Source organism: Lontra canadensis, unplaced genomic scaffold, assembly GCF_010015895.1.
Source record: "Lontra canadensis isolate GAN:19392208 unplaced genomic scaffold, GSC_riverotter_1.0 scaffold5, whole genome shotgun sequence".
Classification (NCBI taxonomy): Eukaryota; Metazoa; Chordata; class Mammalia; order Carnivora; family Mustelidae; genus Lontra; species Lontra canadensis.
In genome coordinates this window covers 39,042,009-39,056,404 of record NW_022630999.1, presented here as the reverse complement: position 1 = coordinate 39,056,404, position 14,396 = coordinate 39,042,009, and the positions used below count along the sequence as shown (strand labels likewise).

General features: G+C 41.0%; 1 protein-coding gene across 5 annotated transcripts in view; it reads right to left on the bottom strand.

Moving 5' to 3' along the window:
* Window positions 1-14,396, bottom strand: part of ZNF346 (zinc finger protein 346) — a 34,484-nt gene that overhangs the window by 11,355 nt on the left and 8,733 nt on the right. For 2 of the 5 annotated variants that reach the window (XM_032851900.1, XM_032851897.1), the window contains exons 2-5: window positions 9,296-9,399; window positions 8,628-8,720; window positions 6,741-6,885; window positions 2,481-2,714 (exon numbers count right to left, since the gene is read on the bottom strand). In XM_032851900.1, the coding sequence (XP_032707791.1) occupies window positions 2,481-2,714; window positions 6,741-6,885; window positions 8,628-8,720; window positions 9,296-9,399 (576 nt within the window). The remainder of the gene's footprint in view (window positions 1-2,480; window positions 2,715-6,740; window positions 6,886-8,627; window positions 8,721-9,295; window positions 9,400-14,396) is intronic. The other 3 variants (XM_032851898.1, XM_032851899.1, XM_032851902.1) reach the window with 3 other exon arrangements.

Genomic DNA, 14,396 nt, shown 5'->3' with positions numbered 1-14,396 from the left:
GGGCCACACAATCCTGGCCAATTCTCACGAGATTTCTGCCCAAATCAATATCAATTTGGGCAGAAAGTTTGTGAGAATTGGCCGGAAACCCCGTCGAACTTGCTTCTGGCGGGGGCCTTCAGCGGAGCTGCCTGGGCCTGGCCTGTCGTCCCTAGCGGTTGCGGCCCCAACTCTGCGAGAAAGCGCACAAAACGCCAGGTGCAGTGCAGCCTGAGTTGTCTAAAAACTCTGGCCATCCCTGACCTCTATTCAGCCCCCCTGGGGAGCCAGCCTCAGTGCCGGAAGAATGGGCCTGCCATGCCTCTAGGCCCTAACCCTAACCCTAGGTTGGCTTTTCAGGCTTCCCTCCCCAGAGGCCTCGCCCCTAAGTCCTCCAGATTGGGGACCACTGAGCCACACCCCAGGACTCTGCCTGCCACCCAGGAGGAAACCATGCCATTTGGATCTGCATAGAACCCTCAGAGCGGGAGAAAGCTGCATGCCCCACTGAGGCTACCCCCACCTTTGTTGGTCCTCTGGCCACAATCCTGGAGCTGTACAACTTTAGGCAAGTCACTCTGAGTCTCAACTTCTTTATTTGTGTGAAATGGGAAAATCATACCTACATTTAGGAATGCTGCGGGAATTATATTATAATATACATGTTCATATCAAAGGGGGTGTGATACCCCTGTCCCAGGTCTAGGTTTTCATGAAAAATTCTGGTTGATCTGTCAAGCAGTCAGATGCCTTAAGCAAGAAAATAGGACCTAGGATAAAAATTCTAGGATTAAGTATGGTAACTAACCTTAGACAAATGGAGGCGTAGATACAGGAAGGAGGTTTTGGCTTAAGATAAAAGAATAGAATGGATAGAAGTTAAGATAAGCAGCCTAAAACACAGCAATGTTTTAGGCAGTAAAACTCTCTGGCAGTAGCCAGAGATAAATAGGAAATGACCAGGGCAGCGCCAAATAAAGGAGGGCCAGGAGCTGGAGCAAAGAAGGGTCAGCTGCAAGAGAACCCTGGGTCATGGCGGCTGGATATTGTGTTGTTTCTATCAGGCTTGGGCCAAAATAGGAAGGTGTCATAGGAGAAGGGTTCTGAGGCTGTTTCTGAAGTTTCCAGATTCCTCAGCGTATGGGGCTGATCCTCTTAAAGGGGAAGGCACTGCTTGTATGTGGAACACTAGGTAAATATCCAATTTTGAAGAAGTTTGTAATGCAGGATCCTTCAGTGGCATTGGAAGAACAGTCCTTAGCACCCTGCTGAAGCCACTCTTTCATGCCCATCTCATCTTGTCAGTACTGCTCAGTGACACCCTGTGTTGAATGGCTGCTTTGTGTTTGGGCGTTGTTAGAGAGGCATGATCTCTCCCCTTGCTCATATATGTGGAACATCTACAGCATCTGGGTGTTCTCCTTTCCAGGACTGTGGCAAGAGCACAAATGACTCTGAGCAGCAGGCTCCCTGAGGCCAAGTTGTTTGTACTTGGATGCCACTGGGGCCTCAAGTGTTGACTGTCTGGTGCTGCACCTCTGTGGCCTGGGTGGAAAACCTGAGGACCCATATGAGTGCTCATGTGGGCTCCATGAGACAGGGACTGTGTCAGTCTTGGTCACTACTATACCTCAATAAAGGAACACAGTAGGTGCTCAATAAATATTTACTGACAGAACAAAAGAGAAAAAATAATAACCCTCTCCTCCCCCACTCTTATTATAAGCCAGAAACATATTGTGATGGGCTCTTAACTCTTCACAAATGCTTACTCCTCTGATGCTGACTGGCATCTTGAAGTCAGGGAAAAACTAATGTTCTCTGAGAGTGGTGTCCTTTACTACACTGTCCCAGGAATATAGGCAGGCCTGAGCTGCTGAGAGATGAGGGGCCCTGAAGATACTCTAAAGTCTGACAGAGGCTACTAAGGTCTTCACACAGGAAAGTGGATGACAGGGAGCATAAATCAGAGGTTGCAAACTGGTGGCCCTGGCCCAAATTTGGCTTGCAGACAGGTTTAACTCACACAAGATTTAACATTTTTAAAATTTGGTAGCACATTTAAAACTGAGGGGAATTCTTTCTTTCTTTCTTTCTTTTTTTTAAGATTTTATTTTTAGGTAATCTCTATACCCAACATGGGGCTTGAACTCACAACCCCAAGACCAAGAGTCGTATGGTCTACTTACTGAGCCAGCCCAGCACCCCTAAAAATGAGAGGAATTCTTAAAGAAATCTGACTTTCTAGATTCTTTTGAAAAACTGAAGATATGGTAGTACCTAGCTGGAGCTACGTTGGAGAGGCATATATGCTTCAGCTGATCAAATCCCCTCTTGGCTCTTTCACTTATTTAAATTTCCTGTCTGGTTTCTGTAGGTATTTGAGTTTGCAACGCCTGCTTTAGGAGATGTAAGGAAGAAAAGGGCAGAGTCTTGGTAGTCTGGGAAATTCCAGTGGTCAGGCCCTGATCCAGCTCTGGGTGTGAGCAGGGCCCTCTTACCTGATGAATCAGTGACAGCAGGGTCTGCCAGCCGCCCATAGTGTGCCATGAGTTTGAGCTTGGTTTCCTGTTTCCTGTGTTTCTTGCCCACATAATGTTGTTGAGCCATGACAGGGTCGTTGAAAGTCGCATGGCAGAGGCTGCAGAACTTGTCTGGATCTATCATCTCTCTATTCTGGTGCAAGGCTAAGGTGGAGGCCACAAGGAAAGGGTTTGTAAGGCATTTCAACAGAGCTGCGGTGAGAGAGTTCAAACAGAAACAATGAAAAGACCCAGAAGGTTCCAAGCTTTCTAGTATGCTGAATGGAAAGAAAGGCTGGGTCACTAATCACACTTGCAGGTGTGGCACTCCCTGTGCGAATCAAACAGGGAATGCTTTCTCTAATTGGGAAAACCGGGAAGATTTGGGGGAGCCAAAGACCAGCTACTTCGTTGGCAGCTTTCACTACTTTAGGTATATGAATACTGATTTTCTCATATTCTGAGGAGGCTTCTGCTATCAAATTGCCCAAATACAACAGCTTAGAAATGTACATGTTTATAGTTTTTTTATCCCTAAGAATTCCCGAGAACTTCACAGCAAGTGGGACAAGAAACTTGGGTGTTTTATTCCCATCCTCAAAGTGCCCTTGTTACAGAGCTGGGAGCCAATGCACAGATGCAATGACTGAGGGCCTGAGGACCTGGAGAGCCATTTAGAAAAGGCAACTGTACTAGGGAGGCCTTTTGGATTACACTGCTTTCTAGGGGGAGCAGGGGAGGGAGGGGATGACACTAACATTTAGTTATGAGCTTTGTACGTATTATTCCTCCTGTGGTCCTCAGAACTACCCCATGAGATAGATATCATTTTGCCACATTATAGAGAAAAACCAAGGCTCAGATGGGTAAAGTGACTTGTCCAAGATCACCCACCTAGTGAGTGAACTTGTCTGTGTGACCCTAAACACTATGCTATCTTTGCTATGCCAGGCTGCCAGAATGTAGTAGGGTAAGCTAAGGGCTACAGTTCATGCTTTCACCTTCAGAAAACATCCTTGGCTTTGGTCAATGAATTCAATTAATCAGAATCTATTACAGGCATATGTATAAGCCTCCTATGGGTCAAAAAACGTTCTGATACTGATCGCGGGCCAGACTACTGCTTTATGAAGTGGATGCTAAGACTCACTAATGAGTCCATGTAGCTAGAATGATGTCAACCTAGTAACTACTGCTTTAAAAATGTGGCCTAGAACCCCCACCAATGGTGGAAGAGAAGCAGGGCTTAGCAGCACTCAGATAGATGGCTCAGATGATTGTTCATCTCTGGACCACTTCAATGGGGGAAGTTTTGAGGATTTTTAGAAAGCCAGAGGATACTCGCTGGCTTTTCTCACAATGGTTTTCCAGCATAGAAATCTCAATTTCCCTGACCACTGACTTTCCCTGTCCATTGTTTCAGCAAGTCACTTGAAAAGTAATGCACATGTTGTAGAACATTTAATATATGAGAAAATATTCAATATGTGGTGTTATGTTAAAAAAAAAAGCAGGTTATACAGCAATCTATTATGTCCTCAATTTTGTAAAATATACAAATGAAAAAACATACTGGTGATGCATGGAAAAAAGACCAAAGGCATAGAGTAAAAGGTTGCTTTTCAGTGTTTTCCAACTTTTCTATAATGAATGTAGATTCTTCACATCAGAAAGGAGAGACAATAATGGTCGTTAAAACATAAAAAGGTCATTCTTTAAAAGATACCGAAGAGGAGCATCAGAGGTAAATGGTTAAGTAAAGTTGGAGGAACCACTTCATGGACATTCAAAGATAACAACTATGGGAGTCTTAGGAAACACGTGGAAATATGGAAAGAGTATTCTACAGGGATGTTTCATGTACTGTTACTTATAAAGATCAAAAAAGGGGAAGAGGAAAATGTTTAACATTAGAGGAATGGTTAAATGTGGTATGATGGACTATTATGTGATCATTATGTTTATGAAAAAGTTTTTAATAACATGGGAAAATACAAATGTTATATTTAAACAGAAAATGTATAAAATTACACACATAATATGATCTTATCATTGTTAAAAGATATATGCCCAATCTTTATGTGTGTACTGGTATTTTGAAATGTCACCAATATATTAATAGTGTTTCTCTTTCGGTGGCAGGATTTGGGGGACATTTTACTTCCTTCTTTGTACTTTTTGCATTGTTTGAGCTAGAATTACTCATAGTGAGTATGCATAGTATTTTTATAAACACAGTAAGGTTATTTAAAGTATTCTATGTTTATATGCACATATATATATGAATTTAATCTGGATATACATAAAACAACTATACACACAGATAAACACACATACACATAATAAAAGATTATAGGAGAAACAGTACTCCAAAATGTTAAGTGGTTATCTCTGAATGGCAAAATTGTAGGTACGTTTTCTTTTCATATATCTATATTTTCCATATTTTCTACAACATGCTTCTATTACTTTTACATTAGAAAAATGTTTAATTTCAGAAACAGAGTTCTACACTTACATAATAACATTGAAATGTGCTTAAACTACAAAATTCAGTGAAAAGTAAAAGCAGGATACAAATGGTAGATGCACTTTGATTACAACTATATAAAAACTTATCTGTATGTGACAAAGGCTGAAAATGAATATGGAAAATAAACTTTTTATATGGAATCTTTGGGACCTGGCATATTCCAGGGAATTTTCCCATTTACAGAAAAGATCAATCCATATAAAGATAAATGGCCTTATATATTTCTGTTCTTAAGGTAGTTTCCCTTGGCCTAACGTTTTAATCTCTTTGGTACCATTCATGGTACCAACACCAAATTTCTTTCTTTTTTTTTTTTTTTTTAGTTTACTTATTTTTTTTTTTTTTAAGCAAACTCTACACATAACGTGGGGCTTGAACTCATGACCCCAAGATCAAGAGTCACATGCTGCACTGACTGAGCCAGCCAGGCACCCCCAACACCAGTTTTAAACAAAAGCAATTAGTACTAGTATAACTTGATGAACAAACCATAAGCGAGGCCAGTGACAGGCTCCAGGTGGTGGATGCCTGACCAAATACTACATTTTATAAGGGGATTCTACTCGCTTGCTATCTTGATAATGGTGACAATACTAACAGCAGCAGGTGTCATTTACTGAACATCTATTATGTCCTAGGTTTTTTACATACATTTCATCCTCACAACCCATAAAGTAGATAGTATTATTAACATTTTATAGGTAAGGAAACTCAGGTACAAAAAAGTTAAGTCATATAGATGGTAAATAGCAGCACCAGGATTTAATCCTGCATGTCTATGACCTCAAAGTCCATATTCTGTTGTTTCATAGCATGAACTAGATTTGGGTATCTTAATTATGAGTGATTTTTCACTTTATCATCAAAGTCTTCCAAAACATTGTTGTCTTGTTTTCATAATACAGTATTACAAAAAAGAATAATAACTATTTTAAATAGTATAGTTAGTCTACTTCTTGGTCCAAAATAAATAAAGAAGCAAAAATACCAAGAAAATAATGAAATAAAAATCAAAGAACTTTCATTCTCGACTAACTGCAGTTAGCACCAGTTAAAAATTCCAGAAAGCCAGGAGTTAATGAGATGAGAGTGAGGGTTGAGTACCAGTGGTGACAAGATAAAGGGGACTATTTTAGAAGTCACTGCACTGGGAACGAATTCGTGGCAGAGGCAAACACAGCTTGTTGGGCAATAGTGGCAGCACTAGAGTATCCTGCTTTGAAAAGCAAGTCCCTGTCTTGAGGAGAACAGGCGGCTTAGAGGATTAAAGTGAGCAGGGCATAACCTGAGCCCACGAAAAAGACAAGGATTTAGCTTTCAACTTTCAACACATGGTAATGAGGGCAGGTGGATGCTGGGAGGGAAAAATCTAAGTGGGAGAGGTAGGAGATAGAATGCTCTCATGGTATGCATGGCCTGGAGACTTTGGCACTCCCAATTATAATTATTTGTCAGGACAAGAGCTCAGGGCTAAGATGCTTCTATAGAGAAAAACTGATATAACCAAAGAAAGGGAGGTTAGGTGAGCACAACTCTGAGTCTGCATTTCACTGAAGCTGGGTCTACTTTGGTATTTTTAAGGGCTCTCAAAAGTAGTTCAACCTCTCCAAGTCTGTGGCCCCACTGAGCATTTCTGGGAGCACCTGGCATTGGTGCCATGAGGACGGGAGGGGTCCCGATATAGCACTACTCAGGAAAACCAGTACCTTCCACCTTAGTGGATTGCTGCTTCAGCTTTAAGTTCTTTGCGTGGGTCTTCCCCAGGTAGTGCGACTGGGCCACGACAGGGGAGGAAAAGGTCATGTTACAGATGGGGCAGCACTGGTTCTTGTCTTTGCTTCTGCTGCTCTTCTGGTTGGGAGAAAGAACACAGGTCTGATCACGCCACTGCCCAGCCAGAAAATCTTTAGTGGTTCCCCATCGCCCATAGAAGAATGGGCATTCAAGGCTCCCTTCACACACTAACCCCAACCTACCTTTCTGGATCTTTCTCCAGCTACTTCATTTCAGGCTCTACTCACCATTCCCCACTTTATTTTCTGTTGCTTCCTTGCTTTGCTTGGGCCATTCCTGCTACCTAGAATGATCTTCCTCTTTTCCTGCCTGGCATGTATCAGCTTAGCCTTCAAGGCCCATATCTATATATCTATATATCTCACTTCTGGGAGACTATGACTCAAGAAAATCATTCAGTACACGATTATTGAGCTGCTTTGTGTGGGTATTCAGAAAAAATTAACCTTGTTCCATCTCTGCATGCCCAGAGTTCCTTAAAAAGGCCTTATGATACCACCTGTCACCCAAACCGACAGTGTCACAGCTTAGGAGACTTTGGGAATGGACCACTGGACTCATCTTTGTTTCCTATCCTTAGCACCCTGCTGGAGGCTGGCACATAGCAGATATTCAGGTTTGATTTGTTGATTGTGATTAGGCCAGAAAACTGTATTTCAAGCCTACGTCAAGAGTTCCCAGTCCCTCTCTGAGGTCTGATCTGTGAATAAAGTATTCATTACAAGCACATTTTATAATTCTGGCACTACTGACATTTTGGACTAGGTAATTCTTTGTTGTGGAAGAAGGGGAATGTCAGTCACTTCATTTAAACTACTGGACCACCCTGAGGGTTGAAGTAATCAAGATACAAAGAGGTGAAGTGACTAGTCCAGAGTCATAGAGTTGGTCTTATCTTTTCGAATTCTAAATCATAAGCAGAAGGGCAACTAGGGGATGGGTCCAATGAGTCTGGAGAAGGGATGAGTAAGGCTCTTCCAAATCTGTGACCACTATAATAGGAGGAAATCTATAAATTTTTATTCACTGAGCATTCACTAGGAATTGGAATTTTACCTCATAATACCCTTAAAAGGTAGGAATTATCATCTCCATTTTATGGGTAAAGTACAGAGAGATGAAGGGACTTGCCCAAAGTCACCAAACCAGTAAGGTGCAGAGCTGGTATTGGGCCCTCGTCAGCGTGCTTCTTATCCCATGACATTTGAACAACCTCCCATGGAACAAAAATAGTGGTACCCCTGAAAGACTAGGACTGTTTCAGCGTAATTCTCATTGTATTTCTAAGCCAAAACCAAATGCATTTACATCTCAGTCGGAGCAGGCATTTGGAAAGGTGTTTCTTCCACTTGTTTATTCAAAACATTCAAGTGCTGAACTCAGCTCTTTCCCTCCCATTTTAAGAAAGCAAGCAGCTTGGTTTCCTTCCCCTTTTTCTCCTTGAATAGTGAATGGGTAGCTTCTTGTCCTGCTCCAGTAAACCAATGGGTGGTAATGCATAACAATGGCTTCATTTACTGAGCCCTACTATGTGCCAGGCTCTGTGTTTGGTGCTTTTTATAAACCTTTCCACATTTTAGTTTGGAAAAATCCTAAAAGATAGTTGATATTAGCATTCTCAATTTTAGGGAGGAAGAAATCAAGGCTCAGAGAAGTAATAAGACTTGTTCAAGTCACAAAACATGGCCAGGATTTGAAGCCAATTCAGTCTGACTCAAAGCCCACCTTCTTTCCACCACACCAACCTGCCTGTTGGCTTCATCAGGAAGTGAGCAGTCTCAACATGGCAGCTGGATTACCTGATCTGAGTCTAGCTTCTTCGTTTCCCCTTTTAATGTCTCCATTCCATGGATTGCTAGGTATCTCTTCACTTTGTTGGCATGTTTTTTGCTCTGCAAGAACCCAGGAAAAAGATCAAAAATAGCCAAAAGCCATTTCATATCTAAGGCAGTCAAAAATACTAGATTTTCATCTTATTGATCCTCACAAAAACTTTTGAGGAGGAGAAGGTAGGGGAAAAACCTAGTTTATTGAGCTCCTACTCTGTTCAAGGCACTTTACATGCTACTAAATCTAACCTTCACAGCAATCAATGAGAAAATTACCACCATCTCTATCTTACAGATAAGGAAACTAAGGCTGAAGATGGTGAGGTTTCTTGCCCAAGATGAGCAGCAGAGTTGTGATTCTAACTCAGCTCTATTTAAAGCCAAAGTGCATATTTTCTACTATACCACACTGAGAGGGAAGATGAAGTATGATGATCCTGATTTGGATGGGAGAGATGAGACATGGAAAAATTAAGTCAACCTTCAAGTCACAGTCAGCATGCATGGAGGCAATGTCTGGGTGGCTAAGAAGGAATTATATACACTCCATTTTGCAAGCCAGGGAGAAGTGCGGAAAGTAAAGTATTTCTTTTTTTATTTTTTGAAAGTAAAGTATTTCTAAAGGTACAATGGCATACCTGGTAGTGTGCCAGCTTCTGGGACTCAGAAATGAGCAAGGCGCAGCAAACCTTACACTGGGTATTGGTAAAGAGACACTGGTTCTTCTGGATCATGTGCTCCACTACAGAGAGGAAAATAAAAAATCTTTGAGTTAAAAACCTACCTCAAGAGACAAACCATAAGAAACTCTTAATCTCACGAAACAAACGGAGGGTTGCTGGAGATTGGGGGTGGTGAGGATTAGCTGGGTTATGGACATTGGGGAGGGAATGTACTATGGTGAGTGCTGGGAAATGTGTAAGCTTGACGATTCACAGACCTGCATCCCTGGGACAAATAATACATTATATGTTAATTAAACAAAAAAACCAAAAACACATCTCAACAGCACTGTCTTTGAACCCTGTCTCAAATGTAGGCACTGAGTAGTGGAATGCCATACCATTATATCTTGCACACCTCAGTCACTCCTTCCCTATGCTTTCATGACTCATACTATGTTCTCATATCACCTATACAATTACTTTATAATTTTGTGTAAGCCATTTTCTTTATTAAGTAAATTTTTTAAAGTTATAATTGATATACAACATTATATTAGTTTCAGGTGTACAATATAATGATTTGATATTTGTATATATTGCAAAATGGTCACCATAATAAATTTAGCTAATATCTGTCACCATATAAAGTTACAAATTTTTTTCTGAAACTTTGAAAACTTTCCAGATTTACTCTCTTAGCAACTTTCAAATATACAATACAGCATTATTAACTATAATCACCATTCTATAAATTCTTTTAAAAAGAAATCTTTAGATCATAAATTTAAATAGCTACCAATAAAAATGAAATAATTCTAGATGGACACTGGTACCAGAGGCTTGGAGCTCTCCTTACAAATAAGAGAGCAGCAACTGTAAAGAAAGGTGTTAAGACATGACAGCACCTGGGGCGCCTGGGTGGCTCAGTGGGTTAAAGCCTCTGCCTTTGGTTCAGGTCATGATCCCAGGGCCCTGCGATTGAGCCCCTCATTGGGTTCTCTGCTCAGCAGGGAGTCTGCTTCCCCCTCCTTCTCTCTCTGCCTGCCTCTCTGCCTACTTGTGATCTCTGTCAAATAAATAAATAAAAATCATTAAAAAAAAAAGAAAAGAAAAGAAAAAGACATAACAGGGGCGCCTGGGTGGCTCAGTGGGTTAAAGCCTCTGCCTTTGGCTCAGGTCATGATCCCAGTGTCCTGGAATCGAGCCCCGCATCGGGCTCTCTGCTCAGCGGGGAGCCTGCTTCCTCCTCTCTCTCTGCCTGCCTCTGCCTACTTGTGATCTGTCTGTCAAAAAAAAAAAAAAAAAAAAAAAAAGACATAACAGCACCCAACTGAGACTTCATCCCAGATAGAATGAGAAAGACTGAAAGACTTGAAAAGAGAATCATTTTATCACTTTTTTTCAATTGTAATAACAAATTCTGTATCTTTTTTATTATTTGTGAACATTTTCTGTGGAATTAAAAATAAAGCAACATTTATTCCACTAAAAGATCAATAGCATTTTCTGATTTTATTTATTTTTAAAGATTTTATTTTGGGGGCACCTGGGTAGCTCAGCTGGTTAAGCAGCTCTTTTGGCTCAGGTCATGATTCCAGGGTCCTGGGATCAAGCCCCACATTGGGGTCCCTGCTCAGCAGAGAGCCTGCTTCTCTCTCCCTCCCTCTGCCTGCTACTCTGCTTACTTGTGCTATCTCTCTGTCGAATAAATAAATAAAATCTTTAAAATAAGAAGATTTTATTTTTATGTAATCTCTATACCTACTGTGGGGCTCAAACTCACAACCCTGAGATAAAGAGTTGCATGCTTTACTTACTGAACCAGCCAGGGTCCCCACATTTTCTGATTTTAAAAATTTACATTGGTATAACTGTACACATCGTTTGGTTAGAATATTGTACTGGGGTTTAGTTATTAAAAGACTAGAACATTCTTTTTGTATGGAAAGAACATGATTTTGTAAGGAAACATTAAAATTGTTTTTTTTTTTAATAAATCGGAAAATTTGAAAAGCAATTTTGGAAGATAAGTATCAATTAAAAGATGTTGCTGTATTATCTTCCACCTTTATGAGACAAGGTAAACTAATTCTGTTACTATACAGTTAACACAAACTATCATCTAATACCAGTTAAATGTGTATGGTACAAATCGTGGTTAGGAACTTGGGCTCCCCAATCATGCCCACTTGGGCTCAAATCCTGCTGCTGTTTCTGTGACTGTGTGATTTTATTTTTTATTTTATTTTTTTTAAAGATTTTTAGTTATTTATTTGACAGAGAGAGATCACAAGTAGGCAAAGAGGCAGGCAGAGAGAGAGGAAGGGAAGCAGGCTCCCTGCTTAGCAGAGAGCCTGACGTGGGGCTCGATCCCACGACTCTGGGATCACGACCTGAGCCAAAGGCAGAGGCTCAACCCACTGAGCCACCCAGGCGCCCCGACTGTATGATTTTATAGAAATTATTTAATCTCTGGGTGCCTGGGTGGCTCAGTGAGTTGAGCATCTGCCTTTGGCTCAGGTCATCGTCCTGGCATCCTGGGATGGAGCCCCAAGTCAGGCATCCTGCTCAGCAGGGAGCCTACTTCTTCCTCTCTCTCTGCCTCTCCCTCAGCTCTTGCTCTCTCAGGTGCTCTCTCTCTCTCAAACTAATAAAATTTTAAAGAAAAAAAAGGAAAGAAATTAATCTCCATCCTATGGTTTTCCTTTGTTTACAATGGGAGTACAGAACCTCCCTTATCTGGCAGTTCTACTTTCTGTGATTTCAGTTACCCATAGTCAACCATAGTCTGGAGGCAGATGATCTTTCCTCTCACATATCTTCAGAATGTCAATAGTTGCCTAATGCTAAGTCACAATGCCTGTATTATTCACTTCACTCTATCTCATCATGTAGGCATTTTATAATTTCACACTACCACAAGGGCAAGTACAATACAGTAAGACATTCTGAGAGAAAGAGAGATACCACATTCACATAACTTTTACTACAGTATATTATTATAATTGTTCTGTTTTATTAATAGTTACCATTGCCAATCTCTTACTGTGCATTATTTTAAAATAAAACTTTATCATAGATATGTATAGGGAAAAACATAGTATATATAGGGTTCAATACCATCTGTGGTGTTAGGCATTCAGTAGAGATCTTAGAATATAATCCCCATGAATAAGGGGGACTACTATACTGGTAGCATGGATCTCACGGTATGTATTATCCTTGTGGTTTTCCATGCAAAGCACTTAGTGCAGTGTCTGGTTTAGTACGCGTTCTTTGTCAATGATTAATGTTATATGTCAAATTCTTTTTTGGGTCCTGTGCTTCTGAAAAAAGTAATTATTTTCTAGATTGTACCCATAAATATATACGTATTTTTTAAAGATTTTAAGTAATCTCTATGCCCAATGTGGGGCTTGAACTTACAACCCCAAGATCAAGAGTTGTATGCTCCATGGACTAAGTCAGCCAGGTGCCCTAAGTTATTTCTTATTCTAGAACTTGATAAGTGTTGAAATTTTTCTTGATCTGACTTTGAAACATTCCAATTCACCTACCATATTACACAAGTTCTATACTGTAGTAAACCAAGACATTAACTATTCTTAATTGTTGGGTTTGGGGAACTAAGTCTTACCTTTGGGGAGGAAGTAAAATTTCATGTAAGGCATGAGTTCTATCATGACACCAATAACCTGAGGCAGGGGCAGAGTCCAGAAAACTGTGAGCAGACAGAAAGCTCACATTTTTTATCTTCTATTCTGGACCAAAATGTGGTCAAGATGCCCTGGAGGGAGGTTCCTGGTAGAAAAGGTTTATTTATTTATTTTTTTTTTAAGATTGATTTATTTATTTGAAAGGGAGGTACAGAGGGAGAGAATCTTCAACCAGACTTCCTGCTGAGCAGCGAGCCTGATATGGGGCTTGATCTCATTACTCATGAGATCATCACCTGAGCTGATACCAAGAATCTGATGTTTAACCAACTGAGCCACCCAGGTGACCCTCTTGGTAGGAAAATTTTAAGGTGACTTTCCTTACTCTACAAGGTCTAAAGCTTATCTGTGCCAGCACTTTTGGGCAGAAAGGCTGCTGTCTGGCTGTATTTCTGCCCCTTAGAGTCTCTGTTTATTCCCCCATTTTTCTCCTATTGTGCTTGGTAAATTTTTGTGAAAGACCTTGCTGGTCTCAGCTGGGTTCAGAGTAACCAAGGAAAGTGGGTCTGTGAACACACCTGGGCCAAAGTTTTTATTTAGCCAACTGAGCCACTCAGGTACCCTCAGAGCTTTTATTTTAAAGGGAGGATGAGTGGCTCCTCAGAATGCAAAGCCCATAAGGGGGAGATGGTACCCAGAGTCAGAGTATAGTCATCCTCTCCTGACCTGCAGATGCTGGATTTTTTTTTTTTTTTAAGATTTTATTTACTTATTTGACAGAGATCACAAGCAGGCAGAGAGGCAGGCAGAGAGAGGGGACGGAAGCAGGCTCCCTGCTGAGCAGAAAGCCCGATGCGGGGCTCGATCCCAGGATCCCAGGTCAGATCATGACCTGAGCCGAAGGAAGAGGCTTAACCTACTGAGCCACCCAGGTGCCCCTTTTCTCTTTTTTTTTTAATTAAAGAAGATGAGGTTCTTTTTCAAAGATATTCAGAATCTGACTCTCAAAGGCTAAACAGAGTAGGGACCATGTATGACTTTGTATCCCATATCTGGTACAATACCTGACCCATAGGAGGACCTTGGTGAGTATCTGCTGAATGAATGAAATGTATCTCTCTGGCCTTAGAGAGTATATCCACACAGTCCACAAATATATATTTGGAATGATTTCTGTGTGCCAGCACTGGGGCCGTATCAACAAATAAGACAGAATACAAAGTAAATAAAAAGCAAAATAGTGACAGAGAAGAAGAAACACTACAAAAACTAAGTGGCTCTCTCTCTCTCTGTGTCAAAAAAATCAATAAATAATCTTAAAAAAAGGGGGGGCGGGCACCTGGGTGGCTCAGTCGGTTAAGCATCTGCCTTCGGCTAAGGTCATGATCCCGGGGTCCTGGGATCGAGTTCTGCATCAG